The sequence below is a fragment of the Pseudorca crassidens genome, chromosome 1 (genome assembly GCF_039906515.1).
Source record: "Pseudorca crassidens isolate mPseCra1 chromosome 1, mPseCra1.hap1, whole genome shotgun sequence".
Lineage (NCBI taxonomy): Eukaryota > Metazoa > Chordata > Mammalia > Artiodactyla > Delphinidae > Pseudorca > Pseudorca crassidens.
In genome coordinates, this window is record NC_090296.1 from 93232797 (window position 1) to 93248930 (window position 16134).

At 38.7% G+C, this 16134-nt stretch overlaps 1 protein-coding gene across 9 annotated transcripts in view; it reads right to left on the reverse strand.

Moving 5' to 3' along the window:
* Window positions 1–16134, reverse strand: part of ATP8B4 (ATPase phospholipid transporting 8B4 (putative)) — a 256643-nt gene that overhangs the window by 61556 nt on the left and 178953 nt on the right. For 8 of the 9 annotated variants that reach the window (XM_067746383.1, XM_067746423.1, XM_067746372.1 and 5 more), the window contains 4 exons: window positions 15331–15519; window positions 5750–5865; window positions 2252–2416; window positions 1160–1271 (listed from right to left, as the gene is read on the reverse strand). In XM_067746383.1, coding sequence (XP_067602484.1) covers window positions 1160–1271; window positions 2252–2416; window positions 5750–5865; window positions 15331–15519 — 582 coding nt within the window. The remainder of the gene's footprint in view (window positions 1–1159; window positions 1272–2251; window positions 2417–5749; window positions 5866–15330; window positions 15520–16134) is intronic. The other variant, XM_067746444.1, reaches the window with a different exon arrangement.

Here is a 16134-nt window from a genome sequence, read left to right on the forward strand (position 1 = left end):
TGACTAGACCTTCCTCTAATTTTGTAGAAATGGAGCCTGGGATAGTTAAGTACCCCCTTTCATCTGCAATATAATCATCTGATTCTAATTTTACTGAGTCGTTAGACTTCAGCGAATTCTATAGAATCATTAGGTTTGTCCTAAGTCAAGGAAGACAACTGATAAAACCTCACAATGTCCTTTGTAGAAACCACAGAAATGAAAGCTAAACAGTAAACTTGTGGATATTCATAACTAATTGAACAGCTGTACCCACTGATCAACATCAAACTCTAGGAAGTCTAATAACACAACACAGAGCTCGACTCTCTATGGTTTATCTTTTGTAATCAGTGATTTGTGTAAACGTATAGAGAACTGATTTATCATATCTGCAAATACTCCAATGTTCTAAAAAAGTTAGATAGAATCTTAAAAACATGTGTGCCACTTAACTGAATATTTCTGGTCCACTGATGGCCCAGCAGAAAATCATTTTTGTTTTAACCACTGCTAGCAATAGATCCAAAAGGTATTGATCCCCTTTTCTTTCTTAGGAAACACAGTATTCTGAACATAATGACTCTTTCTCTGATGACTTGGCATATTGTCATGCCTGAAAGTGGGTCAGCTCTCCTTGTACAACTGCATGGGCAGTCCTGGAATCAGCCAGGTTGCACTGGTACAGCTGTGGTAGTTGTTAAAATACCAAAATATTTCCATACCAGCTGATAAACAGCTGCTTCCTTGAGACTCTCCAAAGCCTACCCCTCCTCTAAGATTCCCAAACCTTCCTACCATGAAGAAACTAAAGAAGTAATGCTGAGGTCTCCAATGTCCTGCTTCAGAGCTGTGCCACTCCCTCTCCTAACCAGGAGCAGTGCACATACAAACCAATAGTTCAACATTTTTAATACCATTGTTGCCTACGGGTATAACTATTATTTTTAAGAGGCAATTGAGCTGAAACTCAGCTGGCCACAGGGTATACTATAGAAGATATTTTGTTAGTTTGATAGTAAATTCTTGCAATATATGAGCTTTCCTTTTTGTATTTCAACTCTTTCCTATGCAGAGGACCGGGCAAATGTCTCCTTAATTAAGCTTTCTGGTTAATTAAAATTTTACCACAGAAATTATTGCCCCCTTGTCAAAACATCATCATCTATTTTCAAATTACCTTGTTTGTCTCCTGTTAGGACCCAGATCTTAATATTGGCTAGTGATAAGCTTGTAACCGTTTCAATAACACCCTCTTGTAACTTATCTTCTACAGCAGTTGCACCTAGTAGCTTCATTAAAAAAGAATACCTCACGTTAATGCATGAAAAAATACCCATAACATCCACAGCTTTCAATCACAGAGTTTAGAGGTCAAGGGACATGAATTGAAGATGGAGCGTATGATGCACTGATATAACAAGCATCCTATTATGTACAGAGGTGGGCTGGGAAGGACCCTAGAAGGAGGTTCCCTAATCAAGGCAACTGATGGGCATTCCGATTAGTGCAGAGATCCTGGGAGTTAGAATTTACCTGAGGGATCTGATATGCTCAGATAACATATTAGGATAATATGATAATATGGACTTCTAAGGACTTAAGAATCCCCCAGTTATATTAACATGGAAGGGTACAAAGGAGAGCCCTCATCTCAGAGTCAGGATCACAAAAAAACTAGAGCCATTCTCTTAAATTAACAAACCATCAGATGCCATAAACTAAAAAGTGAAGATTCTTGTGCAACATTTCATCCAAAGATGAGCAAGGTGTGCTCCCTAATGCCTCACAATAGCTAAGCATTCTGGCCACTAGGGCCTCAGGGAAGAGTGGTTTCTAGAATATATCACACTCTGGACAGTACAGATATCATCAGAATCTCATGGGTCTAGGATGGTTTACAGCTACAGCCCCACTCTTCATGGCAAGTTTCCCTGCTCTAAAAAGGTGGGTTATAAAGCATGGAGGAAAAAAAAAACACCACACATAACATCAAACAAAACATGACATACCAGAGGCTGACAAAGAATAGGGAGTCTACTACCTTCTACTCTTGGGGGACTTCCAATTGCACAAGCTACTGTTAATAGAAATAATCCTCTGGCCACATGTGGCAAGCTCAAAGTCAACATATAAAGCATGATTCATTGTTTGAAAGAGTAACATCTGCTGTGTGCAAGATGATTTAGCCAATGGATTATTCCCATGCTAGATCTCTAAACACATATTATCCCTTCTGTAAACACAAACCATCATGCTTCTAAACTCATACCATCAAATCCCTTTCGATTTCTTCATACAGCCCTGCTATCCGTTCATCCCTCTCATCTACGGCAGCGTTTGCATCTTCAAGCATCTTGTGCCACTCTTTGAAGTACTTGTCATCCAGATCTCTGTATGCGATGGCCAAGGTTCGAAGGCCTTCTCCTGCAAATTCCTGCCAGGGCAGACGGAGACTTAGGAACCATCCCAAAGCAATAATCACAGCAATAAAACAACAATGACAATAATAGGTAAGAAGTTTTGCACTCAAATTTATTTTATCTCAAGAGCACTACTTACTCATCCTGACCTCCAACTTTCTAATCCCCTTGGAAAGGGGAGATGATATTTTTATTTTGTGTCTTTTTTGGTTGAAACATTCAAGGGACCTAGCATTCCCCCTTAAGACTGCTGAAATGCCCTCTGAAGGGTCCTAGTTGAGAGGTGATCAATGGTGCCCATGACTTGAGATAACAATTTGAAGCAACATATTCGTTTCTAACCTATCCCCTGCCTGAAGGAAGCACTGCTGGTAATGTGAGGGACCCAGCCTGTTTCAAGGCCTATGGCCCTTGGCTTTTAGGGGAGAAGAAAGAACCCTCAGAGGAGCCATAGCTCTCAAATCAAAGGTAGGAGGCTCTCTCAAGGGGCTGCAGCATGACATCTCACCAAAATCTTGTCACCTTCCTCCTAATAATACAGCCACATCTAAAATTAACTCTGTCCTACTTGAGTTTATGTTTGAAATTTTCCATAATAAAATACATTTATTCAATAATAGATGAATAAATAGATGTCAGGTGATAGAAATTTAAGGATATAAATTAAAGTTATAATAATAACTCTTGGGGAAAAGTGAGAGAGAAAGGCAGAAAAGTTTAATATAAATGCTCGCTTCTGGGAAGTAGTACTAGAAATGGAGGCTGACTTTTACTTTTCAACCTAGAACTTCTGTAAATCTTTTTTTGCTATATTAAGGCCTAATTTTAATAATAAAACTGTTTGAAAGTTTAAAGAGACAGTCAAGTCCAGTTAGTTTTTTAAAAAATCATTATTTTTCTAGAAACTATTTTCTATGGAGTTAGTATTTAATAATAGGTCAAATTTATCAGAGGATGATACTCTTCATTTAGTGTCTCAGGAAGCCAACAATCTTAAATTATACCTCTAGTGCTTTATGCTTCTAACATGAAAATAAATAAATAAAAATAGGAGGCTGGTAGTTGCTAAGTGTTTCACACAGCTGCAATAGCTAGAAACATATGTTGAATGCTTGGGGAAATGCTAAAAACCTCCCACTTTGCCTAGGCCTCTGGTGGTCATTTTATGGGCTTCCACACTGAAAGCGTTTTCATAACCATTTCTGCTCCTTTGGGCACTGCCACAGAGCATGTCTTCTCTGTTGTGTTCTGGCTTATGAGACAGACACAGGTTTGCAATCAAGCATATATTAAACCATGACACACCCTAATTAGGTAAATGGAAAGAAAAGTCAGTGCATACTGCGGTGATGTGGTTTAGCCCAGAGAGACCATGAGAAAAATTATCCAAATTTATCTCGTAGGCAGTTGGTAGCACTTTGGATATTGCAATCACATTGTACAAGCCCTCCTCCAAGACCACCACTGGGTCCCCTACTGATCTGAAAATCTAGTTACTGCCTTTTATAAGGATCTTTTGTCCTCTTAATTTGCACAAACACTTCTTTGACTTTAACTTTTTTTTTTTAACATCTTTATTGGAGTATAATTGCTTTACAATGGTGTGTTAGTTTCTGCTGTATAACAAAGTGAATCAGCTATATGTATACATATATCCCCATATCTCCTCCCTCTTGCATCTCCCTTGCAACCCCACTTGGCATTACAGTGCCTTTCTCTTTGTTCTGCACAGCAGTGAATCAACTCTAAGATGACACTACAAAAGGGGACAGATGATTTAAGTTATTTAATTAGTGCACGAAACACAAGTTGAATTCTAAATGAACACTTGAACAAGGTCGTTTCCTATCATTAAACAATTCAAAAATCAATAATTAAATATAAATTTAAAACCGCAGAATTTAGAAGTCAAAATGAATAAAGTGAATGAAGCGAAAGCAAGTCAAATTGATACTACCTGGAAAATAAATCTTTTGCATAGAAATATAAAACGATCAAATTTGGCTTCCCATACTTTAGCATGAAAATCCAGGGCCTTGGTGTTTGAGCAATGGCAAAATCAAATACTTATGATTCCAATGTTGTTTCCATAAAAAAAAAAAAAATTAAAAGACCATGCTAGCCTTCTGGAAAAGATTAAAAGAAAATCAAGAATGCTCTATTGGAAAGACAAAAACAATAGCTATGTTTGTAACCAATATTACCAGACCATCATTCTTTAAACTTAAAGTCAGCCAGAGTTTTTTTATTTGTTTGTTTGTTTGTTTAAAGATTCAGGGAATGTTTTATATTAAATATACGGCTTGGCAAAGAAAATGAATCCTCAATAGTTGTTTTCTTTCTTTTTTTGGAAGTTTAAAAAAATTTTTAATCTTTTTTTAACATCTTTATTGGAGTATAATTGCTTTACAAAGTTGTGTTAGTTTCTGCTGTATAACAAAGTGAATCAGCTATACGTATGCATATATCCCCACATCCCCTCCCTCTTGCATCTCCCTCCCACCCTCCCCATCCCACTCCTCAATAGTTTTTTAAAGGAGAGAAACCAAGGAGGAAATAAGAGTTTTGAGCAATTGCCCTTACATTTCATATTGGGTTAAACAGAACCTCAAACAGATAGAAAGAGCCTTGAATCTCAGATTTAAATCAAATAATGTTCATATTAATTCATAGACCCTTACTCTTTTGCAAAAAAAAAAAAAAGGTGTGCCAAAGACCATCCCTGCTCCCTTTACAAAGCTTTTGGAAAGAAACTATGCATAGTCTTAGGATATATGCATTTGGTAACTTCAACCTAGGGAACACTAGTGACTCATCATGATTTATGACCTGAATAAAAGAACCCTTAGAGGAGAAAGTTGGCTACAGAGATTATTTCCCCCTCACCATATAAACACGACCCTGAACTATTCCCTGGAGGTAACCATAAGAGATTCCATTAGTACCAGACACATCAGAACCCAAGGGAAAGCAACCCTCCTGTTCCTCTTCCCTAAACCAGTCCAGTCACCCAGTGAAACAGTCCCCAGCTGTAGGGAAGTTAGAGCAGGTTACCCTTGGGGTCTTGAGTCTTCTGGCCGGAGTTCAGGAGCCCACACTCAGTGGCTACTTCTCAGCTGCTGTGTGTTAATCCACCTGCGGTGAGACCGACCAGACTCTCAGCAGGGTAGGGGGTAAGTCCACGTGCCAGCTTCTAAACATTCACTGGCACAGTTTCCTGTGGAACCGTTCTTCACATGCTTTCTATTTCAGAAGTCAGATCATTTAACTGATATTTTAAAAATAAGACCTAACCATAGGAAGCAGCCAAAGGGCCACCGTGCTAACCTTATGACAGAGGCACTTACACTGAGATGGTCTGACGTCAAGGTCAGGAGGTCTTCGTTGGATGGATGAAGTCTTTCAAACAGAATAGTGTCTGCTCCTTTGGAATAAAGCTTTATCTGTCCTTCTGGGTTTCGAACTGAAAGAAAAGTTGGGAAAGTAGATTATATTCGGTGAAATCCATCAAAACTTGACTGTCCCTGGGCTCTAGCCAGGCAAGTTGGAAATGGGCATGTTTTAGCCACTAGTAAAGTATTCAGTGCCTTTGGTTAAAAGGTCATTACCCAAGTCACTTGGCTTTACTCCTGTTTTATTAACTTAGAAATATTCTATCTACAGGAAAAAGTGTTTTCATTCTGATGTGTACAGCCTTGTTATTTTCCTTGACTACTATTTCTGAAGGGCTGATACATTTAAATTAAGCCTTTTTTATTGAGCAGAACTGAGAGCTTTTTTTTGCCTGTCTCCTAATGTGAAATTCAAGACTGACTGTAGGAATCAGCTATCAGTGTCATGCCAAATGATCTCCATATGGAACTCTAGCCATTCAAAGCCATGGTTTATGCATTAGTTCGCAGTCCTTGCTGACATATTTCTTCACCCCCTTTACTCCTTGGAAAAGCCCTTTCATTCTTGGGTCACAATCCTGGCTACAAGCACACTTCACAGGGGGCTTTCAAAATTAAAGTTTCTGTCTTCCTCCCACAGGAAGTCTGTATTAGTAGGGCTGTGTTTTTAACTTGCCCCCCAGGTTTGGGAATGACAGCCTTGACTAGGCTCCAATCCCTCATCTCCAATCCTTGTGCCCACCCCTGGCTGTTGCACATATTGCTGTCAGACAAATCTTTCTTTAAGCCAATCTTTCCTTAAGCCTACCTTTGCAGGCTTGGTCTTACAGCTTGGCAGACACCAGACACCTAATTATTTATTGAATGAATGAATGACATAGTAATGTATTTCTCCCCTACTATTTCTGAAGGGCTGATACAATCTAGGACAACTGCCTGTGTCACAACTTCATGGTCTGAACACTGACCCTCACAAGCTTCACTGAGTCAAAGATTATTACATGCTTTCCACTCAATTATACCTTTTCTCTAAAAATAGAATGCCTCAAAACAGATGAACATAAATATTGACTACTATTAGTTTAAGAGGATACAAAGTTTAGAGCTTGATTTAAAAGAATATAAATACCATAGTACAATAAATTACTTTTCCCTCTAATCTTTTCTTTAATTGAAGTATAGTTGACATACAACATTATGTGTTACAGGTGTACAAAACAGTGATTCACAATTTTTAAAGGATATACTCCATTTATAGTTATTATACAATATTGGCTATATTCCCTGTGCTGTACAATATATGCTTGTAGCTTATTTTATACGTAATAGTTTGTGTCTCTTAATCCCTACCCTTAAATTTCCCCTCCCCCCTTTCCTCTCCCCACTGGTAACCACTAGTTTATTCTCTATATCTGTGAGTCTGCTTCTTTTTTGTTATATTCACTAGTTTGTTGTATTTTTAAGATTCCACATATGAGTGATATCATATAGTATTTGTTTTTCTCTGTCTGACTTATTTCACTTAGCATAGTACCTTCTAAGTGCATCCATGTGGTTGCAAATGGCAAAATTTAATTCTTTTTTATGGCTGAGCAGTATTCCATTGTATATACAACAAGATATATACCACATCTTCTTTATCCATTCATTTGTTGAGGGACACTTAGGTTGCTTCCTCTAATCTTTTGTTTTTTTAACATCTTTACTGGAGTATAATTGCTTTACAATGGTGTGTTAGTTTCTGCTTTATAACAAAGTGAATCAGCTATACATATACATATATCCCCATATCCCCTCCCTCTCGCGTCTCCCTCCCACGCTCCCTATCCCACCCCTCTAGGTGGTCACAAAGCACCGAGCTGATCTCCCTGTGCTATGCGGCTTCTTCCTACTAGTTATCTATTTTACATTTGGTAGTGTATATATGTCCATGCCACTCTCTCACTTCTTCCCAGCTTACCCTTCCCACTCCCAGTGTCCTCAAGTCCATAGTTCATTCTCTACGTCTGTGTCTTTATTCCTGTCCTGCCCCTAGGTTCTTCAGAACCATTTTTTTATTTTTAGATTCCATATATATGTGTTAGCATATGGTATTTGTTTTTCTCTTTCTGACTTACTTCACTCTGTATGACAGACTCTAAGTCCATCTACCTCACTACAAATAACTAAATTTTGGGTTTTTTTATGGCTGAGTAATATTCCATTGTATATATGTGCCACATCTTCTTTATCCATTCATTTGTCGATGGACACTTAGGTTGCTTCCATGTCCTGGCTATTGCAAATAGAGTTGCAATGAATATTGTGGTACATGACTCTTTGAATTATGATTTTCTCACTTCCTCTAATCTTTAATGACACTTAGTCAACACTTAATCTAATCCAATTTCCTCCTAGCTTGAATAGATGTAATGCACCCTGGAAAATGTTTTTTATTGGGATTTGTCTAGGGCTTGTCTTCTCTTCTAAGACCCGTGGTCAACTTTTATAATTTCCAGAACATTTAATCCTAGAAAAGTCTGTCTCTTTCTTTTCTTATACAACAATCCAATTTAATAATTTTCCCCATATTTTCTCCCTCCCATTACCAGAGCTATAAAGGCAAAGTGTATATATCCCACATTTGCCAGTATGACTTCTCTATGACTGTATATTTCTTATAGTCCAAGGTAGGATATTGGTTCTCAAACTTTTCGGTCTCAGACCCCTTTACACTCTTAAAACTTCATGAGGACTCCATATAGGTTCTATCTATCAATATTTACCTCATTAGAAATTCAAACTGAAAAATTTTATTGTATCAATAGTCTTAAGACATTAATTATATTACCAAAAGAGTAATTATTATAATAACAATAAACCCATTATATATTTACATAAATAACAATTCTATGAAAAATAACTATATTTTCCAAAACAAAAACACTTAGTTTGGGGAGGGGCATTGTTTCATATGGTTACAGATATCTTTATTTTATTTTATTTTTTTTTGGCCATGCCACATGGCATGTGGGATCTTAGTTCCCAGACCAGGGATTGAACCCACACCCCCTGCTTTAGAAGTGTGGAGTCTTAACCACTGGACCACCAGGTAAGTCCCTTACAGATCTCTTTAATGTCTAGCTTAATAGAAGACAGTTAGATTCTCATATCTGCTTTTGCATTCAATCTGTTGTATTATCACATGTCATGTGGCTTTTGTAAAGCTCCACAATATATTCATGAGAAAAAAATTGAAAGACGAATAATATTAGTATTATTATGAAAATATTTTTGTCCTTGTGCAGCCTCTGAAAAACTATCAAGTTTTCCTAGGGTTCCCCAGACCACTCATTGAGAACCACTGGTCTAGGGAAATCACAGACCAATCTTGATTTGTGCAAATCCCTCACCATCTCTTTGTCTCAGTTTCTACTTGTGAAAAGGAGATGTTTAAACAACCTAACTTCTAAGGTCTTTCTAGATCTACAATTTTCTGATTTAATAAAGATTTTCCATATCTGCTGCCTTCTCTTAACCCAGCATTAGCCCCTTTAAATTTTGAGTTTATGTAAACCCAATTTCATGGAATCCTGTTTAATTTTACTCACTAAACATTTCCTTTGGCAGCTCAGCAAGTTTTATATCCCTTTTCATTCAAGGCTTATAGTCACTTCTGCTAGGAAATCTCTAGGCTCATAAAATCTCAGTCATTTCAGAAGTTAGCTTTTAAAAATAAATTAAAAATAACATAGCAGTTTTAAATGTTCAAGATAACATGTGGGCAGAGCCTGGACAAAGATCATACATTTTTAGTTATAGAATCTGCTTCCATTGCCTGTCTTTTAAATACTGGTGTTCTTCAGAGATTTACCCAGGACTGACTTTTCCTCCCATCCATCACACTCTCATTGGGCAGTCACATTCTTTTTATGGCTTCAGTTTTCGTCGACAGGATGATTGCTCTCAAATGTGTATCTCCCGCCTAAATCCATTTCCAGTGCTCCCTGCCTGTACATCCAACTACCAACTGGACATCTCCTCTTAGATGTGCCCAAGCACATCAAACTCAAACTGGACACGTTATCTATCACCAATGACTAGTTACTCCTCCTATGTCTCCAGTCCTAATAACCAGCTTCAGGACTTCCCTGGTGGTCCAGTGGTTAAGACTCCACCTTCCAATACAGGGGGTGCGAGTTTGATCCCTGGTCAGGGAGCTAAGATCCCACATGCCTCATGGCCGTAAAAAAAACTAAAACATAAAACAGAAGTAACATTGAAACAATTTCAATAAAGACTTTAAAAATAGTCCACATTAAAAAAAAAAGTCTTAAAAAAAATAATAATCAGCTTCAGCATTCACTTAGTCTCCCAAATCAGGTATCTGGCCATCACTCAAAGCTCCTCCCCCCCCCCATACATCCAATCGAAGCCAAGAACTTCTCTCTGACACCTTCTCTCTTGCCTAGATTATCACATTAACCTAAATGGTTTTACTCGTTCCCTCCAAACTCTTCTGCAATACAGCCAGAGTCATCTTCACACTACTGCTTAGAATCCTGCAATAGCTTTCTTCTGCCCTTAGATCAAGTTTGGACTCTTAAACATGTCATAAACAGGGATCATCAGGCCCCTTTTTAGCCTATTTCCTATCCTGCTTCACCATTTTCTCCTGGATGCAACCACAAAATACATTTTTCAATTTCACATTCTCCTTTAGCTTCAGGTTCCTGGAACACGGTAGGTACTTAATAAATATTTGCTTGATTGAGTTGAATTATAATTATGCAAAATTCGTTGAAAGCAGCAGATATGCCTTTGTGACACAAAGGAAAGAAAAAAGTCAGAAATGGTTCCAGGTTTATGCTGTAAGGGTATATATAATAGCAACACTCTGAAGGGTGATGAATAATTCCACTTTGTTATATCTTAGTTGGGTGGCTGTTCATACATCCACATAGAGAAATGCCTGTCACATGTCAGTGTGATTTGTATTTTGATAATCCTTAAAAGGTTTAGAGTTAAGAAACCTTTATCTAAAGATCTTGTAAGGGCTTTACAAGGAGTTATTGTAATCTATTCTTTAATAATTATCTGCCACTTGCCCCTATTAATAACTATCTTTGAATTTTATCTCTGTATTTTTATTTACATAATTAGTAGTATTAATCCTTCCAAAACTACATACTGAGATTTACATGCTTATCAATAGAGTATATTATATACCTTCTGACAAAATTCTTTATAGAAACCTATTTTTATTTAGATACCTCTGGATTAAATCAGGGTTGTTGCCCCAGAATGAAAGTACCACTGGTACTTAAACTACACATTCAATGTGATTCAATGATTCAATGAATGACTGTCAAAAAAAGGAAACTTTGAAGAAGGAGGAAAAGACCTAAGAGGGGGAGGAGGAGAAAGAGCTGCAGCAGCAACAAATGTCTGAGCCTTCAGGTTGGGATGTTGCCCAACCAAGCCCTGTGACAATCATGAGGCTAACATTGTTTTTCACCTTGTTATCAAACAGAGACTTGTCTATCCTCGTGAAGTCTGTCTTTCAAATTCCTCCTGATTAAAAAACAAACAGAAATGAAATAAAGCCCGAAGCCTCCATGCATTCTGTGGTGGAACATTACCTTTCTTCATATGGGATCCATTAAGGCAAACATCCGATATTTGTGGTTAGGCTGTGATTTCCCCATAGCCTGTAATGGTGACCAACACTGGGGAAAAGCTGAAAGTTTCCCTGTGTAGCAATCTTAGGTTTCGTCAACACCCTCAGAGCAAAGAGAAACCAGTTCTGGGCCAACCCAACATCAATAACACTTCCCCTGAAGCTGTAAATAGAAGATAGTTCCTGCTGATACAACATTAAGCCAACACCCAGAGCAGCATGTGTGCTCATCAGTAACGCTGATAGTGACTGCCTACAGCCTGTTGTCAAAAAACACTAAAAATAAACATCCTCAGATGATGTTTGGTTCCTGCTGAGAGCAATCTCCCAGAGCTAGTTTCTAGTAGTTAGAGACCAAAAGCCCTGCTATTACATATACACACGTTTTTCAGAGTAAAAATTGATCTAATATGATGATCAGGATATTCATAAGTTACATAAGTATGAGTTTTCCAAGAAGAGGAGAGGAGAAAAGGAGAGGTCTAGGTGTACGTGCAAACGGTGTGAAAGTGCACAATGCATGCCAGGAATGGTGAGGTCTAGTGAGGCTGGAGCACATAGTTTCAGGAAGTGGAAGAAAAGCAGCTTGAGGTCAGATTGCAAACAATCTTGAATGTCATGCTAAGGACATCCTTTAAGTTCTAGGAAGCCAGCAAGATTTTTTAATCAGGTGATGGCAAAATCAGGCCAATGTTTTAAAAAGAATACCCTGGTGTCAGCATAGAGGATTCTTTTAAGGGGAAACAGGTTTAAAGATATTGCCATAATGTAAGCAAGCAGTGATGAGAGGCTTAACTAAAGCAGTGGCACTGGGAATTAAGTGAAAAGGACAGTAGGCTTTTATGATAAAAACGGGTTTTTGAGGCTATTTTTAGAAAGATTACTCTGTTGCCTTGAGAAGGAGAGACTTAGAAACAGGATGACTACTGAGGATCCTATCCAAGTACTACCTAGGCCCGACCCTGCTTAGCTTCCGAGATCAGACGAGATCGGGCGCGTTCAGGGTGGTATGGCCGTAGATTGAGGATCCTATAGACAAGGCAAGGGATGCTGAAGCCTGAATGAAGAGAGTAGCAGAGTATCTCAGGGGAAAATAATGAGTAGTATTTGAGGATCTCCTAGTCCAGGGCAATGGTCCCCAGACTGGTTCTCTGCCCAGCAGCATCTGCATCAGCAATACCTGGGAGCCTGTTAGACATGCAAACTTTTAGGCCTCACCCCAGGCCTACTGAATCAGAAACTCTAGGGCCTAGGCCCAGCAATTTTCATTTTAACAAGCCCTACTGGTGGTTCTGATGGGAGGTGAAGTTTCAGAATCACTAGCCTAGGGGCACAAAGGAGAAGGAAGTATCAAAAGCAAGTGAGCTACAATAGGGATTAAGAGGCTAGATGTTGGAGAAAGATGTTCAAATATTTAAAACCTGGGTTCAGGTATTTCCTCTGCATCTTACTGGACTTGTAACAAGTTGTGTGACAACCTCGGGCAGGATACTTCAAATCTTTGAGCCTTAATTGCCTCATCTCCTGATTGGGGGTAATACACTATCGCAAGAATTTAATAAAATAATTCATTGTTAAGTGTTCAGTGCACTCACACGGGCATATGGCAAAAGGTAGTTAACAATTTTAATAAGAACTACATAAAGAGCAATAGTTGTGAGAAAGAAAGTTCTATATTAGACATACAAAATTTGAGGTAACTGTAGTACAACCCAGTGGCAGAATCCAGGAGAAGGCTGAAAGAGTGTGTGGGGACCTCAGAGAGAGATTGAAACTGAAGAACAATATGGGAAGGACACAGAATATAGGCAATAGCTACCACCATGTGAGTGGTCAAGATTATCCAAGGAGAGCACAGGAAGTGAGAAGAGAAAAGGACACCAACACTGAAGAGTAGAACAAAGAATAGTCAGCTTGAAAAGGAGCTTGAGAACAAAAACACAGGAGAAGAGGAGAACCAGGAGCCAGCGAGCTCCCAGAGGCCAAAAGAGGAGTGTCAAGAGAAGTAGGTCAACAGTCCCGAATATCACCAAGTTTAAAAAGATAGGGCTTCCCTGGTGGCGCAGTGGTTGAGAGTCCGCCTGCCAATGCAGGGGACACAGGTTCATGCCCCAGTCCGGGAAGATCCCACACGCTGCGGAGCGGCTGGGCCCATGAGCCATGGCCACTGAGCCTGCGTGTCCGGAGCCTGTGCTCCGCAACAGGAGAGGCCACAGCAGTGAGAGGCCCGCATACTGCAAAAAAAAAAAAAAAAAAGATGAGCGATGATAGTAGAAGATAGATGTTAGATAGATAGAAAAAAGGAAGGAAGGGGGAGAGAGAGAGAAAAGAAGAAAGAAAGAAAGAAAGAAAGAAAGAAAGAAAGAAAGAAAGAAAGAAAGAAAGAAAGAAAGAAAGAAAGAAAGAAAGAAAGAAAGAAAGAGGAAGGAAGGAAGAAAGAAAGAGAGATGGGAGAGAGAGAGAGAAAGAAAGAAAGAAAGCAAAAGGAAGGGAGAGAAAGAGAGAGAGGGAGGCAGAGACATAAAGACAGAAAGAAATAAGAAAGAACGAAAGAAAGAAAGGAAGGAAGGAAGAAAAGAAAGAAAAGAAAAGAAAGGGAGAGAGAAAGAAAAAGGAAAGAAAGAAAGAAAAAGAAAGAGAGAGAAAGAAAGAAAGAAAGAAAGAGAGAGGGAGGGCTATTGCTTTGGGCAGTTATGAGGTGATTGCAAACTTCTGAGAAGGCATTTCTTTTTGAACAGTGGAAGCAGAGGACTGACCTTAATAGGCTGAAAAGAGAAATCAAGGTAAGGATCAAAAACTGACCTTGAAAAATTAAGTTGTGATGGAAAGAAGAAAAATGGGGTGCCAAAATCAGTGGAGGTCAGAACATGAACAATATCTTTAAGGAAACAGGATGATGACAGAGTTGCAGGCTGAAGGAAGGAGCCAGTGACGAAGAATAAGAAGCAAGCAGGGAAGGAAAAGGGATGGGAACAGGTAGAATCTTTAGCATTGAAAAAGAGCAAGAGGAATTTTTCTCTGAATCAGGAAAAAGACTGAGTAAAGTTATAGCTTGGGGATGAAGGAGGAAGATGGGGAAAAGGGTAAGGTGATAGTGTGCATCTCTGAGGGCCTCGTTTTTTAGAGAAATAGCAGATGAATTTAGCTTCCAAGAGTAAAGAAGATTCATGGCAAGGTTGAGGACTTGAGGAAAGGGCAAAGATTTAGAACACCTGTTATACGGATGGAAGAAGCAAAATAAGAATGAGAGGGACATTGATGCAGCACTGAGGGTTAGCACTGACTTAGGAAAGCATGGATTCATTGTGGTGCTAAATTCAATAATGGGTGATCATCTCCAGCAATGCAAGTGAACAGAGTAAACGGATAATAATGAGAAGACTGATGATGATTTTCACAAAACAACAATATCAACAATCACTGGCATGTGCCAAGTAATTCAGGAACTCATCCTGAGCCAGTGCTGTGTAGTGAATGACCTTCCTTCATAGTCAGACCTCCTAGGTTTAAATCCTAGCTATTCTATCTCAAGCTATGTGACCTTGGGAAAGTTACTCAACCTCTCTGTTTCAGTTCTGTTATCTTTAAAATGGGCATAAAAATAATAGTACCTACTTTGTAGGGCTGTTGTGATGACTAAATCAGTTCATTCATGTATAGCATTTAGACCAGTACTGGACACACAATAAGCATTTGTTACATGTTAGTTATACTCACCACTACTGAGTTGAGGCTAAGTTGAGGATAACAGAAGTTCAAAGGTTAGTAAATATCACAACTCTCAACACATAACCAAGAGTAAAATCATCCCTGAGAAGTTTCCATATAACCATAGCACTATCAAGAGATAAAAAATACTCCCAGCCACCAACCGTACCTATGACAGACATCCTTTTTCTGAAATTGTTGAAATCCAAAAAGGCAAGCAATTGATAAGTAACTAGTGTTCCCAATTCTTCTATTGTTATTGTCTCTGGGGTCCGAGACTTAAAAATGAACCCCAAATTTTTTGCAGCAGTCACTAGAGCCCCTTCATCAGGTGATTGAACTTGGTAAATCAGCTCTCCTAAAAGGAAAAGAAACAGGTGGATTAAATAACAACAAAAAAAGGCAAAGAAACAAAGGTATTAATACTGAGAATAATAACATTCGTAGAACACCAATGCCAATTCCAACTCATTCTATGACACCCAACCCAAGTGTCAGCTCTAGAAATCAGACCTTTTCCACTCACCAACCAGGTGACCAGGTGCCTGTACTGTGGATCCACAGGACACAATGTATACCACCCCTTACCACCATCTTACAGGAAAAGATACCACCATCTTACAGGAAAAGGCTCATTCCTGAGCCTGCCTCCCTACTATGCTGCAAGTTTCTTAGGGCAGAGACCACACCTTTGTATTTTCAGTGACTAGAAATGTGCCATGAAAGCTTCACAAACTAAAACACTTTATATATTAATGCACATAATCCTCATGACAATGAGGTAGGGATTATTAAAATTATTACAGGCATACCTCGGAGATATTGCAGATTTGGTTCCAGACCACTGCAATAAAGCAAATATCACAATACAGCGAGTCACACGAATTGTGTTGGTTCCTCAGTGCATATAAAAGTTACGTTAACATTATACAGTAGTCTATTATATGTGCAATAGCATTATATATAAGAATGT